The sequence below is a fragment of the Protomyctophum parallelum genome, assembly GCF_964188405.1.
Source record: "Protomyctophum parallelum genome assembly, chromosome: 4".
Lineage (NCBI taxonomy): Eukaryota > Metazoa > Chordata > Actinopteri > Myctophiformes > Myctophidae > Protomyctophum > Protomyctophum parallelum.
Window position 1 is genome coordinate 15,824,996 of NC_139700.1, and position 25,193 is coordinate 15,850,188.

General features: G+C 45.5%; 1 protein-coding gene across 10 annotated transcripts in view; it reads right to left on the bottom strand.

Moving 5' to 3' along the window:
- Positions 1 to 3,517: 3,517 nt before the first annotated feature.
- frmd4a (FERM domain containing 4A) overlaps positions 3,518 to 25,193 on the bottom strand; it is a 169,353-nt gene continuing 147,677 nt past the window's right edge. For 5 of the 10 annotated variants that reach the window (XM_083762399.1, XM_083762403.1, XM_083762400.1 and 2 more), the window contains exons 15-25: positions 21,218 to 21,351; positions 20,800 to 20,922; positions 15,365 to 15,596; positions 14,521 to 14,577; positions 13,541 to 13,787; positions 11,501 to 11,662; positions 10,360 to 10,722; positions 9,423 to 9,651; positions 8,780 to 9,179; positions 7,155 to 7,257; positions 3,518 to 4,271 (exon numbers count right to left, since the gene is read on the bottom strand). In XM_083762399.1, the coding sequence (XP_083618525.1) occupies positions 4,169 to 4,271; positions 7,155 to 7,257; positions 8,780 to 9,179; positions 9,423 to 9,651; positions 10,360 to 10,722; positions 11,501 to 11,662; positions 13,541 to 13,787; positions 14,521 to 14,577; positions 15,365 to 15,596; positions 20,800 to 20,922; positions 21,218 to 21,351 (2,153 nt within the window). In that variant the 3' untranslated portion in view covers positions 3,518 to 4,168. Of the gene's footprint in view, positions 4,272 to 6,186; positions 6,259 to 7,154; positions 7,258 to 8,779; positions 9,180 to 9,422; positions 9,652 to 10,359; positions 10,723 to 11,500; positions 11,663 to 13,540; positions 13,788 to 14,520; positions 14,578 to 15,364; positions 15,597 to 20,799; positions 20,923 to 21,217; positions 21,352 to 25,193 lie in introns of all 10 variants that reach the window. The other 5 variants (XM_083762402.1, XM_083762401.1, XM_083762404.1 and 2 more) reach the window with 4 other exon arrangements.

Below are 25,193 nucleotides of genomic sequence, written 5' to 3' on the forward strand. Positions count from 1 at the left end.
GTTGGCACTGCAGCCGCACGGTCAAGAGGAGGGGCTTGAGCTGGTAGTACGAAAAGCTCAGAGTTGGTTTTGAACCTCAACAATGGGGGGGGGGGTCTGGTCTAGAACCAGATGCACAGTGGCAGCTTACGTTTACAACATTGATGATAGGCGGGAGGAAAACTGACAAAAACCAGTGTGCCAAAAGAGACCACACTGGTTGGAGGGGTACTTTAGAAGTTTAGAGCAGTGGTTGCCAAACCTTTTAGCCTGTGACCCAAAAGAGAAATGTGATGTCTCGCCAGGACCCAAAACTAGTGAAAATAGCCCATCGATAGCTATTTCCACTACTACTTAAAACACTTTGTTTTCTAATTTATGGAATTTCTTGGATTTCCTTTTATATCGCAATGAAATTATTGAAAATAAATCATTGAATTTGCTTTTAATTCATGAAATGTCTTTTGAAAATGTTTTGTTAATAATTAAAAACTAAATGTAGGAAACAAAAACATAAAGGGACCCATACACATGTGTCCGTGACCCACAAATGGGTCGCGGCCCAGTGTTTGGGAACCAGTGCTTTATAGAGTAAGGTTACGGTTCCAGGTTAAGGTTACGGTTCCAGGTTAAGGTTAACGGTTCCAGCCATCCACTGTGGTATATGTCACCCACGCAGTAGCAACGGGCCTGCTAGTCTAATACAACTGCAGCTTCCCAGCATAATGTTCTCTCAACATTAAAACACACTCCTCACAACAAAACCTGGATGTGCTTAAAATGTAAGACCCTGTTCTGAGAAATTAATTGTTTTGAGGAAAGAGAGTCAGCGTATTTGTGTGACATTGTGATTGAAAAAGGTGGGGTGTGTGTGTGTACGGCTTGTCTTCTGTCCTGATTGTGTACAGTATGCACACAAAATAACTCTTCCTATACTTGCGGGCCGCTTCCATACTTCCTTCACAGGTGTTACCAATGATACTAATTAAGGCTGTTTCATTTTGTGTGGAATTGTTCTCAAACTTTTTAATTTCAAGGAGCCCCATACATTTGGTTCCATTTGTACACTCTCAGAGTTACACACTCAGGGACACTTGAGACCCACAGGTGTAGCAGAGTGTTTTCAGTGAGCCAATAGCAGCACCCTGACTCTGTTTGACCAGAATGGAACAGAGCCTTAATTAGTGTCATTGGTAACACCTGTGAAGGAAGTAAGGAAGGCGCCCCAAGTTCTCCAAAATGGCGTGTGTGCATAGAGCCCATTGGTCGCCTAAAGGAACCCAATCAAGGTCCCGTCCTTTCTTTGCCGTAATGAGATCCTGATGATACAAACACATTGATTCTGTGGTGAAGTGACCACCACGATGGAGACGGTGTTTGGGTGTTATTTCCTTTGCTATATCAGAGGGCTGTCTGTAACTCCTCTGATACTGTGTACGTACGGCAACTTCAAGTTGACCCCACCACCAAAACACAATCAGATGATAAGTAAGTAAATTGGGTCCTTCTTAATAGACATTCTATGACTATTCATGTTGTGCTTTGAAATCAATCAAGACTGAAAACTCTCTCTCTCTCTCTCACACACACACACACACACACACACACACACACACACACACACACACACACACACACACACACACACACACACACACACACAGTCACACACACAGTAAGGTAAGTGCCTCATACAGTTTGTACAGTATGTAAATACCAGGTGACTCGCTGTCACTCTGCTGGTCTGATAGCCACACATTTAGAACTCTTGACCGTGTACAAATGTTGTACAACATTGTCTAATGAGTCACAAATGCGTTCATTAACAGTACACTGAGGATCTTACTGTGTGTATATGGAACTGGTGGCGTTGAGTTAACATGGCGGTTGAAGGGAATGACATTTTCAGTGCTGAATTAACAGTACAAACAGTAAAAGCACCACCAACGTGTTTGACACTGACCAGAGTGTGACCATAATATGATTATGTTCTGATGGTCAGGTGCTCTAGTGGCCATATACTGCCTATAAGCAGTGGTGGAAAGTAACTAAGTACATTTACTTAAGTAATGTACTTTGGTACAATTTTGAGGTATTTGCACTTTACTGGAGTTTCAATTTCCAATACTTTTACTTCACTACATCTCGGATCCAATTATTGTACTTTTTACTCCACTAAAATATTTAAAAACTTTAGTTATTAGTTACTTTGAAGATTTCGATTATTATTACAGAACATACATTAACCACTTCAGTCCTATATACATTTAGGGCATTGTGAACTTGTAGATCGGCTATTTTCAAAAGACGTTTATACATTTGAAAACTTGAAATGGGACATTTTGCACAAAGTATATTTTGAATTCCATACATTTACTTGTAACAGTAGTATTTCTACATTGCAGTATTGATACTTACACTAAAATAAAACATTTGAGTACAGTTTCCACCACTGCGTATAAGGAGAGAGGACAAGCCGTCACTAAAAAGCAACAGGAGGAGGAACGCTCCTCTCCTCTGCTTGTACAAAATGTTTGTTCCCATCCTTAACCGGAAAGAGCAGACACTGGTGCTGGACTGACAGACAAAGAGACAGACAGAATAGACCATGTTTTTTTTTCTCCTTTTTCTTTTCTTTCTTTTTTTACCCAGCACGTCTCCCCTCTACATTTGTACAAAGGGAAGGACAGAAACACAGCGTGGTGGGGGACCAGACCAGTACACAGCCACGACTGCATCAAGAGGGAAAAAACAGAGACGGTTACACTGAAGCTTAACAGACGTCCACAGACACACTGGTCGATGATGATGTGCTTGACTTTCACAGATCTCCAACAGCACAATCGTCTTTCTCTTCCAGATGCACGTATAGGTAGCAGAAGACAGGAGGGCGAAACTACGGTGTTGTTTGGTGAGGGGTACGTAACGGCCAAACTAAAAGCACACATTTAGAGTTTACAGGGTACTAAACAAAACTGTACTTGATGCTGCCGACAACCACTTTCGCCTCCTCGACCCCCCCCCCCCCCCCCCCCCATCGTTCAACCACCACTGGTTTTGTCCATTGTTCTTCTCAGCACACAGTATAGACTGAGAGGGTTGTAGCAGACAGGGACAGTCTCAGCGAAAACCATAGAGTGAAAGTCAAAGTTCGCATAGATTGTGTTTATGGCCAAACCCGCCCCAAAAACCACTCCATGTCCAAAATCTCTCTCTGTATGGCGGGGCCTTTTATCCGCTTACATTCCCTCCATGGCCGGTTCCTGTGCTGCCACAGCGCCTGGTATTGCTAACTCAAGAAAAGCGTCCCAGGAACGGTCCACACTCCCACTCCGTTGGCTGACAGTCCGTTACCAGAACTATGGGGAACACCAGTATTTTAGTGTGACTCTGTGTAGCGTCGTCCATCTCCACGAGAACCCTGCCGCATCCAGTTCATCTGCTGGGATCTTTGGTTGTGGGAGAAACTGACCGAGACTGTTTGTCCATCAGCTTCTTTTGTCCAATGTCGCTCCTCCTATGTGTCATTTATTACTGCTCTTTCTTTCTTTCTCTACACAGGTACAAGTCAGCCAAACAGACATCATCAATGGGTGAATGAGAGCAGACGCACACCTATCGATGGAGCCCCCAGGGGTACAAAACAGGATGGCAAGGAGGGCTCAAAACCAGCAGGTATCCTCTTGATTGTTTGGCAGTACACTGGTGTTAAAGTCAGTAAAGTCAGGGAGGGGGAAAGGTAAGACAGCTGACACTGCATTCTGTGAATGTGTGTGTGTGTGTGTGTGTGTGTGTGTGTGTGTGTGTGTGTGTGTGTGTGTGTGTGTGTGTGTGTGTGTGTGTGTGTGTGTGCGTGCGTGTGTGTGTGTGTGTGTGTGTGTGTGTGTGTGTGTGTGTACAGTGTACAGTGCATCTTTCTGTCTCCCTGTCTCCCCTTGCAGTCATTTCCTCACGTGCTGGAGGAGTGTGGACGAGGAAAGTCTGTAGTGCTGCGGGTGGATAAAGAAAAACAAAGTTCCAAAAGCCTGAGGCTCTCATAATAACCCATCATTTTCCAGGTCACCATTAGTCCAGATAGGGCAAAAAGAGGTGGTTTACGTCAGGGACCTTTTCAAGACGAGGTTGTAAGGTTGTAGATGGGTGGTGGTAGTAGTATGGGGGGGTGGGGCGGGTAGAGAGTTTAAGGGTCTCAGACCAGAGTTCCAGGTTTGGCCTTGTCGTGGCCGTACCACTGCACGTCTGCCAGGTCTGAGCACAGCGGGCTGCTGGGAAAACAGCTGTCACTGAAGGACCTGCGGGGAGACACACGCACAGTTCAGACATATTGAGCGGCACACCTAGCGGACTTGTATGAACATCAAGTTATAAGCACCAGTATGTTACTTATCAGTCCAATGCAATGGAGCCAGCAGGCTCGCCTGGAGCTGACCGGCTTTGATAAGGAAACGCGGAGGCGTCCAACGTGGTTGGTAGCGTTGTCCGACTATTACTAACTCTAACCCTAACCTCAGTCTTAACCGGCCACCTAAATCCCCTAACCTCATATCAGTCTTAACCAGTCACGGTGTTTCCTAATCACAGCGGAGAATCCTAATCTGGAGAATCCTAATCAGGAGAATCCTAATCAGGAGAATCCTAATCAGGAGAATCCTAATCCAGGCGAGCCTGCTGGCTTGATTGCATTTGAGTGATAAGTAACTACTACTGGTGATTATCGGTTGATAAAATTCGAAGCGGGTGTCACACCGCTCCCCATTGAAAAAATAAAATAAATGCTATCACCTACTAGTACAGTGGTTTTCAACCAGTGGTCCGGGGACTACAAGTGGTCCTTGAGAGTATAAAATGAACAAAATATTCTAAGTTTTGGATCTGAGAGGTCATCAAATGGTGGTCATGGCTCAAATGCTGAATGAATAATGGACCTTGATTATGAAGAGGGTTGAAAACCACTTAGGCCTACCTAGTATATCAATGCTGTCGTGAGGAAAACACCTAATTCCATTTTTTATCTTAAATATATTGAACCAATGAAAAGTATAAAAAGCACTTCGGACAAAACCTCTGAACTCCATTGGGCCCTCAAACTGTCTGCTAAAGCAGCTAACTCCACCAGCTCTCTCCCTCTCATGCAAGTAATTGACAATATATAAAGTTACAATGCCAACTTTGATGAGGCATAATTGCTTTGTTTAAAAAAAATATAAGGTTTTCCATTTCCTGAAATGAACATTTTGGAGTTAGGTGGTTTCTTCCCGACAGCAGCGATATGGACGTTAACCACGTGAGCCTTATATTATAAACTTGCCCAAAATAAGGACATCGAAGGGTTAAAGTGGTTAATGTTGTTCATAAAAACGTACACTACTAACTAGGGATGCACGATTAATCGGTAGCATAATCGGAATCAGCCATATTGGTATCGGAATGGTCTCAAAATAATACACATTATTTAATCGGTTTTCACCAGAAAAAAGAAAAATGTAAAAGAAATCTACATTTCATTTGTCTACTCATCTCATTCAGTCATTCAGTTGTGAAAACAGACACTTGAAAAACAGTATAATGCTATTTATTGATTGATTGAATACTTTATTAACAGGCTTTGGGCCAAGCCCAGGAGGGCCTAGGCTTGTTTCCATTGTGGTCCTCTGTATAATATCGGAATCGGTCAGAATCGGTATCGGCAGATATGACCCTGCAAATAATCGGAGATCGGAAATAGGTGAAAATGTCATAATCGTGCACCCCTACTACTAATGCATCGTTAGACTTTGAGAATGTCTTTATTCTACAGTTAAACATGGTTAAGGGTTGTGTTTCTGTTAGTGTGGTGTCTGCAGGAGATGGACCACAGAGAAGCAGTGACAGCCATGACAGAGTAGAGCACATGCACAGAGTCCAGATACAGAACAGGCAGAGAAAGTGCCAGTGTGGCACAGATAGATACTGCCTCCCTCCAAAGAGCCAAAGACTGAGCCCCCACTACAGCTCACATACACATCATGTTAGCAGATGGGGAAAACATCAGCTTTAATCTACAGATCTTTTTTAATTGGGGGGGGGGGGGGGGGGGGGTCTCTCAGTCGATACAAGTTTGATGAGGTGCAAATTTGTTAATCTGTTTGCTTCTCGGTATCGCGGTTGAGTTTTGGACTCCTACGGTCTAGGTTATCTTCTAGGAGGCGTCGCCCAGACAGACAGTACCTCTAGGCATCAGAGCTGGGCTGAGGAGCAGACTGACTCGCATCCTCAGTAGGAGAGCTGTCTGCTGTGCCTCTAAACCAGGAGAAAAGAAAGACAGGCGCGCACACACACACACACACGCACACGCACACACACACACACACACACATACACACACACACACACACACACGCATGTACGCACACACGCAAGCACACCCAGTCGCACACTCACGCACACGCACACGCACGCACACACACACACACACACACACACACACACACACACACACACACACACACACACACACACACACACACACACACACACACACACACACACACACACACACACACACACACACACACACACACACACACACACAAGGAAAGGAGAGTTAGTAACAGAAGAGAAAGGAAGAAGAATAAGGTAAGGAGGAGGACAGTGAGAGAGAAGACATGTTTGGGAGGGAATTAGGGGTGGAAGATGTTAGAGAGGTTTAGAGATGAAAATAAAAATAAATGAATGCAGAGAGAGGAAACGGGAATCAGAATAAGAGGAGGGCATCAGAGCAATAAGAAAACAAAGGGGGGTTGAGGGGGGGGGGGCGACATTTGACAAAAACGTTGAAAGAGAGTTGTCGTTGTCAAACAGCGGCAGAGCAGCGTGTTAAGTTGAGAGAGAAGCAGTCAGTGCTTGGTGAGTATGCCTAGGTTAGCTCTAGACAGAGAGGAGCAGAGAAGACAAGATGCAGAATAGCGCTGTGCGTGATCATCCTGTACTAACATAGCGCTGTGCGTGATCATCCTGTACTGCATTAACATCTGCCTGGGCTGCGACGCTGCTGCCCAGCTGGAACGTCCTAAGAGAAGACCTTTGACTTTTGTCCCCAAAAAAGTCTTGTAAGTGTACGGGTACATGTGCATGCGTATGCGGGTGTGTGTGTTCGCGTGCATGTGTGTGTGTGTGTGTGTGTGCGCGTGTCTTACCCGCTCTGCCAGTTGAGGATGTGCTGTGGGCTGCAAGGTGGTGTCGGCGTGGCAGCGTGTTCACTGGAGGGTGTCATACTCCTCTGGCTGTGTGGAGACGCAGCTATGTGGAGAAAACTGACCGTCAGCGCATGGGAGAAAACCACAGAACGCACGCACGCACACACGCACGCACGCACAGTGTGAACACATGCATGTCCGACCGTTGTTTCCGCATGTCGCTCCGTTGGTGTGTCTAATCTGCGTGTGCATCCCAATGAATCATTCTATTGAACATAAATGATTATTTCAATGTCTTGCAAATCGATTATGTGATTATGGGAAAATAATAGGAATATAAACTTGTACTTTATGTGATTTGGGGAGTTTAAACAAAGCGTGAGACATGTGAAATATCAACGTTTGTCCATAGGTATGTTGTTATAGCCTGTACTAACATACAGACACGCCCACTGGCAAACACAATAGCGAGTGCAGCGGGGTGAAGGACAGAGGAATTCCATCAATGCTTCACGTATGGCTTTAGGGCACTGGTTCTCAAAGTGGGGTGTAGGGACCTCCCGCGGCCTTTGAGGGGATTCCAGGAGCAAAATGAGGAACAGTTCAAACACTTCTTGAGCCCTATTTTATTTTTTGGCACAAGAACCACTGCTTTATGGGGGTGTGATCTCTAAGGGTTTAAAGGGTGTAGTCTGTCTGGTGGTTCCAGGGCAGGCGCGGATCGAGTTTCGAGCACATAAAAGCAGGTTCCGCAGGCCTCGTTGGCGCAGTAGGCAGCGCGTCAGTCTCATAATCTGAAGGTCGTGAGTTCGAGCCTCACACGGGGCATTCCTTTTTCTCCCGGTCACCACTATTAAGTTTAAAGTCAGAGCCGAGAAGCCCTTTAAGCTTGCCTTGTTTACTTTGGAAAATTAATTGTTTTACAGTTTGCGTATAGACTAGAGTTTGAGTTGATTAAGGAGGACTTAACAAAGTGGTAATTAACATAAAAACAAATGCTTTTTTTGGGCGGGGGTGGGTGCAACTAACTACTATTTTCACTTATTTTTATTATTCGGTTAATATATGTAATTTAGATCATAAAATAATGAGAAATAAGGTAATAAAGATATGTACATAAAGTAAATATACATATACATTGTAAAATATACATTTACATATACATTGTATATGTAAATATACAATGTACAATGTACTTTATTACGTTATGTTAACTAAACCTCACATCAACAAGAGCAATTTTTGATGAATGTGTCAATAATTAAATAACTTGTTTCACCACTACAATGCTTTAAACAAAAGGTTTCATTACATTCATTTTCATAGATTTATATTTTTCATTTTTTGACCTCAATTTCACCTAAACAAGTTGAACATTCAGTGGATTTTCTGTGCCCCCCCAGGGGCTGAAACATAGGGGAGGGGTGGTGCAGGGAGGAGGAGGGGCGAGATTAGTGGACAGTGACATCACAGTCCACAGGCAGATCAGAGCACTTGATTAAGCCTAATTATCCAGAAAGCTTCAGACCACAGAACATCCACTGGATGTTCAAAGTTGGGTGCAATTGAGGTAAAAAACAAAACAAAACAAAAACAAAAACGTTTGTTTCTTAAATGGGACCCACCTGGCGAGCCCTTGGCGAGCGTCCCCACGCGGCTCCCCCCTCGGCCCTGGCCGTGTCCCTGCAGCGTGCCCTGCTGCGAGCCTGCGTCCGACGAGTTGTTGGAGCCCGAGTGTGACGACGAGTGGCTCCTCTCCTTGAGGCTCCCCGAGGACCTCTGGTACCAGCACCGCAGCTCGTCCGAAACGGCCGCCCGGCCGCCCCCTCCGCCTCCTCCGCTGCCGTCTCGCCCCAGCGAGGGAGTCCGTACGATTTGCGAGCGCGATGGCGTGAGCCGCCCGCTGCTGCTGCTGTCGCCTCCGCTCTCGTCCCCTCCTCCTCCCCCCCAGGTCTCCTTGTAGAGGCCGCCGGCCGTGTAGGAGCTGGATGTCTTGAACTGGGCCTTGACGCTGTAGTGGCCCTCCTGGTGGTCGCAGTGAGCACATTTTGAGTTTAGTTTAGTCATAGTCTTTGGAATAAAACTTAATTTCAGTTTTAGTCACATTATGGCCATCTGGAATGTTTTAGTGTTAGTCTAGTTTTAATCAACTAAATATCATAAGATTTTAGTCGATTAAATGTAAAATTGATTTAGTCGACTGTACCGTCGTAACGGTTGTGGTTTTGGTCACAATAGTTTTCCAGTTGAGCGGAAGCACCACTGTACCTGGTCGCTCTCCAGGCTGCGCACCACCACGGCGCTGGGGCTGCTGCCCTCCACGTACAGCGGGTACTCCTTGATGCGGTACTGTGACGACGGCTGGCTCTGGCTGTGGAGGTAGACGCCATGGTGGCCGCTGCTGCCCCCCACCCCGCCCCCGCCTCCCACCGTGCCGTTCTTGGCCGCCAGGTTGGGCATGGAGCCCGAGTTGGACGAGCCCAGGTGACCCGCCGACCTGTGACGAGAGAGAACACAGAGAACACACGAGAGAGTCAGATATACGCGTTGCAAAAGTGACACATCTGAGTGGACAAGCTTCCCATGATGTGTTACTGAACATCTGTGTCAACGATTGTCCGGGGGAGCTAAAAAACTAAACGCAACATGACAAGAGTTAAGATGTCACGAAAAAGACTGACAAGGGGAGAACAAGGGACGGGGGAGGGCTGGCAGTCAATGAGTTATGAATGCAATCCAAAACACTGAATTCAGTCGTGGCGACTGAGAACTTTAATCCATGTGGCCACAAGGTGGCACTCAAAGTATTAATACAATATTGTGCAGCAGTCTCCCTGCTCCTCTATTAGAGACATTAGGGTATTCCCAGACATGCTCTCCATTATAACAATCTAAGGGCCCTATTTTTGTCAGTGCTAATCCCCTTCTCTTTTTGTTTTGAAAAACATTAAAATTGTTCAACTAGCCGATCTACACCAACACGTTGTGAGCTTGTAGATTGGCTATTTGAACTATTCTAAAGTGTTTTTCAAAATAGTAAAAAAAGGCAAGGAAGTTTAGCGATAAGGGGTTTAGCAGTGACGAAGAAACGGTGTGGAACGCGTGTCAAATTTGAAGTTGGTGGGGCAAACGGTTCTGGAGTTACGTACAGACGTACAGAGAGTCAGAGACATGGTGCATTCATCATTTCATAGGCCATTGTCACCTGTACCTGTGCCGTTGCCTCTGCCTCTGTCGGGCCTTGGAGGGCGAGTCCTCTCCCAAGGTGGAGTAGTTGGGGTTGCTGCCGGGGGCCCCCAGGGGCCCTCCGGCGGGGTAGTAGTGCTCCGAGCTGCTGTGGCTGGTGCAGGAGGAGCAGTCGTCCAGTGGGTCCGTGCCGCCGTTGGAGCGCCCGGCGGGGCCCCCCGGCAGGAAGAACTCGGGGCTGCCCAGAGTGCCCAGCAGGGCGTGGGGGTGTGCGTCGGTGGGGTCGGACGGCAGCAGCTTTCCCTGGGACTCCAGGCTGGAGCTGCGGGTCCTAAAGTGCTGAGCCAGACTGTGCAGACGGGTGGGACTGATGTCCACTGACCTGTGTGTGTGTGTGTGTGTGGGGGGAAGGGGGGGGACCCAGGAGGAAGGGTTAGCTTCAGAACCACAGAAACGAAGCCAGGCGTACAGGTCATTACTTTAACCATTATTTTTAACTTTAGCTGTTGAAAAATAGCAGATCTACAAGCTCGTAGTGCAGCGATCAGTGCCACACTACGAGCTTGTAGATCTGCTATACTGCGATACTGTATCGGTATCGCCCTTATTTGTCATATCGGGTCATATCGGTATCAGCAAATATGCCAGTCTAACCACCGATCCGACACAGGGTTAAGGGGTTGACCCTATGGCAGGTAAATAAAGTGTAAGTAAAGTGCATATGGAGTTTGCTTTCGAGTTGCCCAAACTGCAAGTGCACATTTGAGTGAGGAGTCTGCTATAAACACAACATGAGATATATACGGTAGCTAGATAGCTATAAACACAACATGAGATATATACGGTAGCTAGATAGCCATAAACACAACACGAGATCACGACACTGGTATCGGTATCGGCTAACACAGAAATTGTATCGGAATCGGATCGGGACATCCCTAATTTGAAGCGAACATTTTAACTCAAATCTTGGCTTCTGGGGGGTCCCTGGAACAACATATCTTCAGATGGGGGTCCGCGGCCAATTACATATAATTTTGGGGGTCCTTGACATGAAAAAGTTATTATAACTATTGGAAAATAGCAGATCTACAGTACAAGCTAGTAGCGCGGAAATGTGAAAATCTTTGCTTGCGGTTTCAGTGTCTGGCTGGGCTGACCTGGTGGAGTGTACGTAGTGAGGGGTCCTGGTGGTCCTCAGGTCTGGGGTGGAGGGCATGCTGGACTGGGAGCTCCAGTGAGGAAGGGTCCTGTTGGGACTGCTCTGCAGAGAGTTGCTGCCCCCCGCCTCCGCACTGCCCGAGCTGGGGAAACGCCTGTGACTGCATGGAGGAATATTTGTTGTTTATGTATTTGAAACCTATTTAGTATTTACATGTATACATTATTACTAATAATCAGTGTTGGGGAAGTTACTTTTAAAAAGTAAGGAATTATAGTTATCGTTACTTATCTAAAAAAGTAATTTGTTACTTTACTTTACATGAAATTATGAAAGTAACTACTTTACTTTACTTAAAAAAATATTAATATAAAAAACGATTTAAAAGAAGGTTTTTTGTTCTGTCGCACAGTAAGAGAAAACACAACTCCCTCCTAACATTATGAAATGTCAAATGTAGTCTCAGGATTTATCCAATGTGCAGTTACACCAAGGAAGCTTTTGTTATTTGCAGTCCATATATCTGCAGTGGTCGAGAGATATTCCAATTTATCAAATGTATTTTTGAGCTCATCTTCCATTTTTGAATATTCACTGTCCAGGTATTTTGAAAAAGTTTTTCTGCACATTGGCCCTGCTTTCACTGGTATGTTGCTGACCAGTGCTCTGAAAGAAACAGACTCCACGGTTGAGAGGGGAAGCATTTCCTCAACAACATACCTTGCAATCATTTTGTCAAGATGACTCTTGGTGACATGCTGCTGCTGTGGCGATTTAAAATCAATCTTTGTCTGACTCTGTTTTGGAACTTTTGGTGGTGTTGGTCCATCAGATTTAGCCTGGTCTTCTATGGCCACAAGTCTCGTAGCCTCATGGACTGTATTGAGGTGTTTTAGGAGGTTTGCGTTGCTTTTTTTGGCTGAGGACAATGTTTTATGTCCGCCACACAATTTACATTTCACCTCAATGTTTTTGTCGTCCTTGGGTCGCAAGTAATCAAAATAGTGTTTAAATTTCCAACTCCCAAAGCAACCGATCTCGCTGTCATGATCCGCATTTGCCATTTTAGCGTGTGGTACTGTATTATGATTTTCGTTCTACCGGCGATTTCTGTCTGTGTAGTATCTATGTATGTGTTACAAGGGTTCGTGTGTCTGTGAATAAATCTGTTACTGTTTACAAAAGCCAGTAAGCCCGCCCACCCTGTAGACTGTCTCTGATTGGCTTACCCTGAAATCTGTCCCTACGTTAGCCAATCAATGACCTCTTCTGCGACGTGCTTTTATCATGTTAGGGTGTAAGCCATGTGGGCTGAGAGGCTCAGGCTAGTATGACTGCACAAACGAAACTGTCAACACAGAGAGCGCTCTCTAGTCTCTGCACTGCAGTCAGCAGCACAGAGACGTATGATAGACTCACGGAGCTGAGAGACTTTTCACTGATCACATAAGTTGACATAACGCCATAACGCGGGTAATGCTCGCACAATAACTATAATGCCGTTATGGAATGGGGAATGTAAAGCGTTAGGTTACAAGTTACTGCAAATAGTAGTTACGTTATGTAACGTAACGCGATGTAAGGGCGTTTGTCACAACACTGCTAATAATCAATGGATAACAGCAGAAATGGTATATATATAGGGTATGTGTGTGACATCATCATCATACCCAGAAGTTATGCGGGAACACCTACTGAGTGGCAAAAAAAAATACTTTCTGGCCTTGACAGCACATACAGTACATCCAAACAGAAAAGTCCTATCTGATTGACAGTTAAACTCACTTTGCCACTCGATTTGCCACTCACTTTATGCATTCGCACCCCCCCCCCTCCCTCTCTCTCTCTATCCCTCCCTTTGTATTGAGTTTTTCATTTTTCACATAAAGCTATTACGTAAATGTATTCAAATAAAGTTAGACAAACTAGAAAGGTTAATGTGTTGTGGTACTGTTGGGAGACTGTTCCACCGTTCTCTGGAAATAAAACCTAAAGACGTAAAGTGTTATTCTGCATACTGATTTCCAGACGCTCTTACCTGGAGTGCGAGGAGCGTTTCTTCGCCTTCTCATAGGGCTCGTCGAGCGACGACTCGCTCCACATCTTGGGCTTGATGGGCGACTTGTCGTACTCGCTGCGCGTTGCGTAGTGCAGGTGCCTGTGCAGGCCGTCCAGGGACTGCGGGGGAGGGGGCCTGCTGTGAGACGACGGCGGCCGGGGAGGGAGGCCCTTGGCTGGGGACGCTACGGGCGAGAACGTGGGGGTTCCGGTCACGTGGGGGTCGTCTGAGATGGGAGAGCACGTCGCCAGGTTAGGTTACATTGTATTTTTGTTACAACCACTTTAACCAGTATTTTAAACTTTAGCTGTTGAAAAAAAAGCAGATCTACATGCTCAGAGCTTGTAGATCTGCTTTTTCCCGGGTCCCGGTCACCTGGGGGTCATCTGAGATGGAGAGTACGTACGTCGCCGGGTTAGGTTACCATAGTAAGTGCATTTTTGTTACAGAGGGAGATGCCAAGTGTAGCCTTCCTTAAAATGTGTTCATCTGGTTTTGTTTTTGTTATCTTTACATGAGCTTATCTTAAAAATGGAACGCTGTGACATTTCCCACAGCGTGGGACATTTCCCCCCTAAAACATGATCATCAGGTACTATGATTACAAACTGGGAGAAAGATTTTTTTTCAAAAAAGTGTACAGAAAGTGATAAAAGAATGTTTTTATGCCAGTTCATTAAGTAGGCCTGGTTTGCCTGGTGGGTGGTGATCCACCTGAACTGAAGCTGTTGTATGATAAAGGGGGAGGGGTTAGGGGAGGGGATCATGTGATGTCACTAACGTGGTGGTATTTCGATTGGGCCTTTTTTTTTACTCAAAGGCTTTCAGCTTCCAGGAAGAAATTATTTCAATATTCTAACCACACCTGATAGTAGATTAAAGTAATGTTAACTCCATAGACACATACAAAACAGAAAAAGTACAAAAATCATCAGACATGGAAGGGACGAATTTCTCACCATCATCTAACACCAGGGCATCGGACAGAGAGCTGTCTTCAGAACCAATGTTTGCCTCTGTGGGAGAGAGTATAGAATACTGGGGTTAGAAGGTTCTGCCTCTGTGGGAGAGAGTATTGAATACTGGGGTTAGAAGGCAAGTGGTTCTGCACGGGTTACACCAGGATTATATCAGTGGTTTTCAACTAGTGGTCCAGGGACCGCCAGTGGTCCTTAAGCGGGTTCCAGGTGGTCCACAGCTAAATGTCATGAAATGGTGGTCCGTGGCTCAAATGCTGAATAAATAATGGGCCTTGATTTGAAAATATACTGCATTATATGAACTATATTTGCCTATATTTGATGTACGGCGCTCTTGAGAGCGTAAAATCAAACAATTTACTCTCTCAAGAGTTATAGAGAGAAGACTTCCACACCCTGTATAATTTTCAGCAGGTGCGTTGGTAGCAGAGTAACAGATGGCCACAAGGCCGAAACGTTGCTTTGACTCTTGAACCAGCAAGAGGCAGTGTGTGGGTCTCTCTCCTTCTCTTCTCTGCAAAGTTAGAGAATGTAGAGGAATTGTTGGTTTAGACCGTTTGCCTGTTATTATCTCTCCTACAGTATGTGGTACCGAAGTCAACACATTGTGGACATATTCTTTCGTTTTGGGTCTGAGAGGGGCTAAATGTCATCAAATGGTGGGCCGTACGTGGCTTAAATGCAGAATAAATAATGGGCCTTGATATGAAAAAGGGTTGAAATGTAAACCATGCACTGTCCTAGATATGTGTCTAGTGGTAGATATAGATGTGTTAGGGTGTCTATAGTAGTAGATGTAGGGGTTGAGAAGCACTGCTTTTACCCTCTATGATGAGTGAGGCGCGCTGCGTGGGCTTCTTGCCGGAGCGCACGCGGTGCTCGTTGATGGAGTTCTCGATGTCCTGCAGCTTCTTGAGGGCGTTCAGGTAGGACGTCTTGCGCTGCTTCTTGAGCTTCTTGCTGCCCACGTGGGGGTCGCTGGCCAGCCGCCGCGCCGCCTCCGTGATCTGAGACTGGATGGCGAACTCCTTCTCCAAGCGCTCCAGTTCTTCCTCCTGGAATGCAACCAACGGATTCATGTGTTTATCACTGCGTTAGCCCCCATTTAGACCTGAGAACTGATTCTACAAAATGTCTGAAAAACCTTTGAATGTTTCTATGTCAGTGGTTCTCAAACTTTTTCATGTCAAGGATCCCAGGAATTATATGTAATTGCATGGCCCCGGATCCCAATCTCAAAATATGTTGTTCCAGGGACCCCCCAGAAGAAAAGATTTGAGGTAAAAAACGTTCGCTCTGAAAGAATATTTTATTCAAAGACACACGCACACACACACACACAACAACATCAGTTCCGAGTTTTGTAGGTCATAAACGGTACCTCTCACATATTTAGCTCCACAAGCCAAGAGTGTGTGCATGCATATAGCATACAAGCCAATACAAGCAACGCCGTGCTGAAAACCCAAGCGTTCACACGATAACTCTCCCACGTAACACACTCTTACTTATAAGACACATACTGGACCTGGAGCTTTGCCAGCAATAACACATTGAGGAAACCATTTATCTTAGAATACTGCAGCCCACCGCTTTCCCACTGTCTTATTGGATATTTCTCTGTGGAGACTCTCCGTGTCCCCCAAAGATAACAACAGCCCTTCGTCAAACACCCCCCCCACCCCCACAAACACACACACACACACACACACACACACACACACACACACACACACACACACACACACACACACACAACTCCTTTGAAGGGGTGGGACGATATATCGACATCACGATATATCACAATATCGTATCGTGCTCCCAATATGGTGATATTGGTTATTTAGGCTAGTACTAGTATAGTAGAAGGCTGCTCGTTGTTGTGGACAAGTTGCAGTCAGTGTCTTACTGTTTGGAGGAGGACAGATCCATGTACTTACAGTCAGTGTTTTACTGTTTGGAGGAGGACAGATTCATGTACTTATTGGCCAGCTTGTGACACAAAAAACCTTGTAAGATTTTGGAATAAATACATAATTACAGATTTATGCCTTTTATGGTTATTTATTTTTTCATTTTCAGTTACAGATATCGTGATATCATCTCTTGCAATATATTGCAAGAGGTCGCAATTTTTTTTTATTGAGCTCGTAACGTAAAACATGTTTGTTTTGTATGATCACCTGTATCTGAACATCAATTCCAATAGAAACGCTTTAGATTGTCGCTAAAGATAGACTGGATGAAGGAAAATGATCGATGACATCACCAACGTGGAAGGAAAGCGTTGCCGGGCGACAATGACACCAAGAGCCGGTAAAAATCATTATAAACCCTTATCTCGTCCGATATCATCTGAGGTGATCTGTGATCATACATTTAACTCGCCCAATGTCAATTAGAACAATTGAGTACTTTTTCCACAAATGCCATGTGTGTGTGCGTGCATGCGCGTGTGTGTGTGTGTGTGTGTGTGTGTGTGTGTGTGTGTGTGTGTGTGTGTGTGTGTGTGTGTGTGTGTGTGTGTGTGTGTGTGCGTGCGTGTGTGTGTGTGCGTGCATGCGTGCGTGCGTGCGTGCGTGCCTGCATGTGTGTGTTTGACTGACTCTGTGACCTGAGTTCCAGAGCAGGTTATTATAACAACAGAGCATAGCTTTAAATGTGATTCTAGATAAAGAAATCACCCAGTGGCCCTTCTGTGACACATGTGCACGTACTGCACACACACACACACACACACACACACACACACACACACACACACACACACGTCACACACACACACACACACACACACACACACACACACACACACACACACACACACACACACACACACACACACACACACACATGGTTTCACTTGTCTCTGGAGAGACGGGGCGATGATGTAGTCCCTTTAGGTCAACATTTTACTGGACTACCTCAGTCAACAGGAATCCCTCTCTCGCTAGCATTGCCTTCATCCTACAGCCAGTGTGGCTCCTGCTTGTGTGTGTGTGTGCCTAGGTGGCGCTATAAGCGAGATCTGTAGAGTGTGCCCCGCATATACTTCGGGTATATGCGGGTTTATGCGGTTATAAGTCGAATTTTAGGACATCTGGCGCGGTTTTTGTACGGTTCTACACCCATCTATCCTCGTGGAGGATTTAATACATTTTATAAATTTTTTGTTGAGTGATGCTTGGATTTGGAGTCATGCCTGGTAAATATATATGCACTGTCTGCAGAGCCTTAAGTTTACTTGGGAAATTAAATCATTTTTTTCTTTTCCCTTCCGGTTGAATGTTGAACCCGGGCCAGAAGGGTCGGCTGTTAAGCCTGTCTCCTAGGCAACGCGCAGCACGTTTTTAGATTCATGTTTAGACGGTGGCGACTACTCCCCCTAGCGTCTAACATTTGTCACCCCACCCAATGTGTGGGTTGCCAGTTGCCCCCAAAGCAGAAACCAGTGCAGAAAAATGGTGAACATTTTCACAGCTAAAAAGGGTAAAGTAAGTCAGGGTACAACAAGTATATCAGGGTACAACAAGTACATCAGGGTACAAGGGTACAATGAGTACATCAGGGTACAACATCAGGGTTGTTGGAGACATTACATCTAGCAGTGTTCACGCCTTCAAGAAGAGGCTGAACAAACAGCTCCTCAATATGTGACTGTAATCCCACAAAGACTGTCATTCATCCAACATTCAGTTTACACATACTGTACGCCTGACTGAGTAGCTGCAGATCATTGATAGGCTCTTTGAATGTATTTTTCTCATAGCCTGTATCTGCTTAAGCTTAAAAAAAGAAAAAACTAGTACATCAGGGTACAACGAGTACATCAGGGTACAATGAGTACATCAGGGTACAATGAGTACATCAGGGTACAATGAGTACATCAGGGTACAACGAGTACATCAGGGTACAACGAGTACATCAGGGTACAATGAGTACATCAGGGTACAACGAGTACATCAGGGTACAATGAGTACATCAGGGTACAATGAGTACATCAGGGTACAACGAGTACATCAGGGTACAATGAGTACATCAGGGTACAATGAGTACATCAGGGTACAATGAGTACATCAGGGTACAATGAGTACATCAGGGTACAAGTAGTACATCAGGGTACAATGAGTACATCAGGGTACAACGAGTACATCAGGGTACAATGAGTACATCAGGGTACAATGAGTACATCAGGGTACAATGAGTACATCAGGGTACAACGAGTACATCAGGGTACAATGAGTACATCAGGGTACAATGAGTACATCAGGGTACAACGAGTACATCAGGGTACAATGAGTACATCAGGGTACAATGAGTACATCAGGGTACAATGAGTACATCAGGGTACAATGAGTACATCAGGGTACAACGAGTACATCAGGGTACAATGAGTACATCAGGGTACAATGAGTACATCAGGGTACAACGAGTACATCAGGGTACAACGAGTACATCAGGGTACAACGAGTACATCAGGGTACAATGAGTACATCAGGGTACAATGAGTACATCAGGGTACAACGAGTACATCAGGGTACAATGAGTACATCAGGGTACAACGAGTACATCAGGGTACAACGAGTACATCAGGGTACAATGAGTACATCAGGGTACAAATAGTACATCAGGGTACAATGAGTACATCAGGGTACAACGAGTACATCAGGGTACAACGAGTACATCAGGGTACAACTATTACATTAGGGTACAACGAGTACATCAGGGTACAACGAGTACATCAGGGTACAACGAGTACATCAGGGTACAAGTAGTACATCAGGCAGCACAGGGAACCAAGATTAATGCCAGGGCTTTAGATGCAACGCCTTTAATGGATAAGGAAGAGAAAACAAACTCTACGTTGCATTCAATACACACTGGAGTCTGGAGTCTCTGGACACAGACAACTATTAGTGTGAAAAATCATATCACAGAAAGACATGTGCATGCATGCACACACACACGCACACACACACACACACACACACACACACACGCACACACAGCCACAATCCTACTATCACCACTTCCTGTGGTGAGAACACAGACAGCCTATTTTTAGAAGTTCTGCAGCTCTGGAAAATCTAACCGTGGCTCAAATTGAGAGGAGAGAGAGAGAGAAAGAGACAGAGAGAGAGACTCAGAGAGAGAGAGTCAACTTTCTAAAGTATAAAGCTAATGTCTCCTATATGGATGTATATCTATCTCTGACAGATTTCTTTTTTTTAATAATATTTATTTGATTTGGAAAAAGCAGTTCAGTATAGACAGCATTTCTCTTATATATATACAAGGACACAAGTGCAATTCCCCAGATTTATTCCAGAGAGAGAGAACCAGAGAGAGAGAGAAAGAAAGAGAGAACCAGAGAGAGATGGAGCACAGGCTCCATTCACAGGCCTTCCAACCAGACATCTCAGTGCTGTGGCTTTTCGATCCCACATCCTCCGCTGACTTAACGAGTGATGTCGGATCAAAGAGCGTCACCTCAGTCACACTGCCTCCCACTGTGTCCCACTGCCTCCCACTGCCTCCCACTGTCTCCCACTGCCTCCCACTGCCTCCCACTGTCTCCCACTGCCTCCCACTGTCTCCCACTGCCATTTAGATGCAGTCCAAACCTAAAAGCGTCCTCTGCGAAGGCAGTGACGCCGCGGCTATAAAAGTACAGGGTAGCGTGTTCTGCCTTTCTTTGAACACGGTTACTACTGAACTAACACAAGGCCCGGCCGGGGCAGCACTATGTATACATTCACCGCATTCAGGACGGGAACCCCTTTTGGTGTTTTTAATCATTATGTTATACTGAAACCGAGTGCCGCGCTACGAGCTTGTAGATCTACTATTTTTTGAAAGATTGTGAAAATGTTGCGCAAATCTTTGACTATATATATATATTGTTTCAGAGCCCGTCACTATGAGTTGGAATAAAAGCTGGATATACCAAACAAACTATTCCAAGAAGTAATTGAAGAAACTAGTCGGATCCATAGGCAGCATCAAGGCCTTTATTGGGTAGGCCCTAAAATGATTACAACAAACCAGCGACTACAACATGACGTAAGATATCACCCGCTCGTCCCAACCGGATCATGAACCCTGAAAAATGAATGCTTCCCAGGCTATTGGTCACTGTAGGCAAGCATTACAAATATGAGGAGAGAGAATACAGAAAGTAATAAGGGCAGCTAGCAACCAGTCATTGTGCGTAGGAGGAAGGAGTGCAGTAAGTGGCTGTGTGGGTTCTCTTCTCACCTCTCCCTTTGGCTGGAGCTTCTGTTCGTCCACTTTGAAGGCGGTGCCGATCTTCCTCTTCACGGTGGGGGGTTCCTCGCCGGGGTCCAGAGGATACTCCTTGGGGAGCTTCCCCGTCAACTCCTGCATGATGGAGTTGGAAACAATGCATCAGGTGGATGGCTGTACTCCTCAACACCCGCTTTCACATACTGTATATATATTTATTACACAGCTTGGTTGAATGCTTGATTGTGATGGGTCAATCGCCGAATTCAGTGGTGTGTTATTCCTGGATAATGACCGCTCCGCTCTATAACAGACCGCTGTCTAATCAAAGGCTCGGAGCACCTGGCTGCAGCCGCTGCGAGGCATGGATCTATATGCTGTATATGTGTGTGTGTGTGTGTGTGTGTGTGTGACGTGCGTGCTGTCTTACGGCCTCTCTGATGCAGATGTTCTTGAGCTCGTCCAGTCTCTGCCGCAGCGTTTCTTCCAAGGCGTCCTGTCTGGCCCTCAGAGCGACCAGCATGTCCTTCTTAGCCGTCTGAGAGCTGTCCGACTCCTGGGAGCCTATAGTGCACACAGAATGTAATATTATAACATTTAATATAACAAAACTTTACTGTCTGTCTGGTCATGGCCAATAAAAAAGGTCTTTGGTATCCTGAACCACATGAAACATAACAATAAAATGACATAACAACACATTACACAAATCGTGTGTGTGTGTGTGTGTGTGTGTGTGTGTGTGTGTGTGTGTGTGTGTGTGTGTGTGTGTGTGTGTGTGTGTGTGTGTGTGTGCGTGCGTGCGTGAATGCGTGCGTGTGTGTGGGCAGGGCGGGGGAGGGGTTGTGTATTCACCTGCCAACCTTAGAGGATGTTTACAGGGAAGTGAATGGAACGTTTCGATAAGGAGAAGTCAGCTGCAACGGCTTGTGTGTGTCTTGGACGCGCGTGTGTGTGTGTGCGTGTGTGTATGTGCGTGTACTATGCATTTTTCGACTGTGTGTGTGAGTGATAGAGGGGCAGTCGAGGACAAATTGTTCTGAATTCTGACGCACAATCTCCAACCCGAAGGCCCCCCAAAGACGGTGCCAGTCTGTTTTGTTATCATGCCCTGTTGTTCAAGACACACACACACACACACACACACACACACACACACGCACGAGCACACACACACACACACACACACACACACACACACACACACACACACACACACACACACACACACACACACACACACACACACACACACACACACACACACACACACAGTCTGTCTCCGGTCGACCCCCTCATAGTTTACACTGTGGCCAAAAACAGAAGCATAACATGGGAAAAGATGAATGTGTAACAAACTACGGGCAGAACAAACGTCTGGAGATTCTATTTTAAATATTTGGAAGACGTGGAACTATTATTATGTTTTATGACCACTTATTACTATGTGGTCAAAGGGACACATTATACGTGGCTGCCAATAACAGTAGCCTACTATTTATACTTCCAACATTTTCAAGTTCACCTGTACCTTAACTTACCGGTTTTTAATAGAATGTTACAATTAGCCTACACTAAATGTCATGTAGCAATGGCAAACATTAACTTCAACTCCTTCAAATGAAAGTGTACTATTTTGACTTCATACAAATCTGTGTACCACAGTTATATTTAGTAGGACAATATAAGTTAATCAAATAAAGTTAATTTACCAGAACTTGAGGCAAGTAAATGGACTCTATGGGAGCCAACCCTGGCCAAAGCCAGGAGGGGAAAGAAGCGTACCACCTACGTACTGTGGACGCACTGCGGCGTGACGGCTTAGCTAACAACACCGTAGAGCTCAAGAACCTGAGGGTGGAGGGCAGCGATCCAGGAGTCCCGAGTTGGTGTTGGCTAGACCACTAGGCACTAGCACCACTCTAGACCACAAGCACCACTCTAGACCACTAGCACCACTCTAGACCACTAGCACCACTCTAGACCACTAGCACCACTCTAGACCACTAGCACCACTCTAGACCACTAGCACCACTCTAGACCACTAGCACCACTCTAGACCACTAGCACCACTCTAGACCACAAGCACCACTCTAGACCACTAGCACCACTCTAGACCACTAGCACCACTCTAGACCACTAGCACCACTCTAGACCACTAGCACCACTCTAGACCACAAGCACCACTCTAGACCACTAGCACCACTCTAGACCACAAGCACCACTCTAGACCACTAGCACCACTCTAGACCACTAGCACCACTCTCGCAGTAACTGACTAAATTAAATCACAAAAGTAAGTAATAGAAACTAAATATATGATTCAGCATCGATTAGTTAGCAAACAAATCATAAACGAATGCGTCGTAAACGACGCATCGATTAGTTTGATCGAGAATTTCACAGGTTGGCTTAAATGAATACCTGTCCAGTCCAATACTCATCAATACTCATCTACCATGACTCATTGACCACTTCCTAGATTACCTGCCAAAGCCTTACCCCCAAAATGTTCCTTCCTTGATGCAACTCCATTATTTCTTAAAACAACAAACACACACACACACACACACACACACACACACACACACACACACACACACACACACACACACACACACCCATTGACATGACATTAGAGAGCAAGCGCGAGAGACATTAGCACCGGTCAAGGATGCTGCCTGCCATGGGACTGTAATTGATTTAGCAAGTTGTCAGTATGGCTGGGCTGCACTTGAAATAGCTGACCCCTGCAGCCATGCACGTCACAACATACAACACACTGGTCTGTTACTCCTGACATGGTGCTTTGCATGTCTAGCCCTGTCATTCCCGGAGGAAGGGGGATGATGGATGGATGGATTTTATTTTGTCATTGAACTGTTACTATCTCTTGGTCAAAGAGTTCAAGAGAATAATGACTGAGGGGAAAGAATTAAAGCTGTTTCTGGATCTGGTGGTTGAGGTCTTGAGGCATCTGTAGCCCTTTTTTTCATACTAATAAATATACAGCATCGTGGCTACGAGTGTGCGGCCTTTTCTCTTTTTTTTACATCTGTAGCCCTTTTGCCTGTGAATGGGAGGGGTGGAACAGTCTGTTGTTGGGGTGGGAGGCATCCTTGATGATGCTGAGGGCCTTAGGCCGGCAGCACTGTTTGTGGATGGACTCAATCGATGGTAATGAGGAGCCTATAATACGCTGTGCAGTTTTCACCACCCTCTGCAGTGATTTACACTCTGCAACAGTACAGTTTCCATACTGTACCAAGCTGTACATGTTTCAGGTGGGATAGCTTGACTTTCAAAGTAGAAGTAGATAATGGCGCTTATCCTCTGCATGGTACTGACTCGACTCTAGGACCAGCTACTTCGTTTTTCACTCTAGGCAAGTTAGCCGAAATTCCGAGCCATGAGGTCCATAGGGCAGGAGCCTATATCTCCTGTTTCTGTAGCGTGAGGCCACAGGAGGAGATGTGATGTACACGTATACCCCCTGGACATGATGTGCAAGTACACCGTCTGAACATGATGTCGCACGGAATGCCGGATGGATTCACCCCCAATCCATCCCTTGAGTGCCAAGCAGGGAGGCATTGGGTCGCAATTTTCAGATTCTTTGGTATGACCCGGCCAGGGATCGAACCCCGACCTCCCAGGCTCAGGGAGGACACTCTACCCACAAGGCCACTGAGCTGGTTTTTCACTCTAGGTAGAACCCCCTCAATGTAGGTGGTCGTCATAACGACATCCAACCGCGCTTTGCACAAAGACCATCCCCAAAGTATTCATCAAAAATCTAAATCCATCGAATTTCATCACAATAGCACGCATGTTCAACATGGTAGGTGACATTTCTGAGGTTACAACAATAATGATCTGGGTAAGCTTATTAATATAATGCATTGGGTAAGTGCCTCGGTGTGTGTTCTTTTGCACGGAGACAGGCAGTGAGGAGAAAAGGAGTGGAGAAAGAAACGATGCATTTATTTCAATTAGTAGCAGCCTACGCTTTATTACATTATGTCTTCAAATACTCTCTCTGAGTGTCTCGAAGCTATTTGCACCGCTTTATTCATCTGTCTAAGTGAAAAGTGAACTCTGACACAAGGATGCACAGCACACACAGACCACCGTGTCTCTGTAATGCTTAAGAATACAAGTCACATTATTAATAAATCACATTATTTATAATGTCTGTCATTTAACTAACACATGCACCAAGGTTCAAAGGGCACCAATGGCTCTTAAAAGGAATGGGACACATTGGTCTAATTTATTTAAAAAACACACCCACGACTAATTCAGGGGCTAAATATCACTACTTTGCGCCAGCACTGCGCCCAAATAATGCATGCACCGTACTATTTGTTATGTTGTTACCAGCTTGTCCAGCAGGGATGACATAC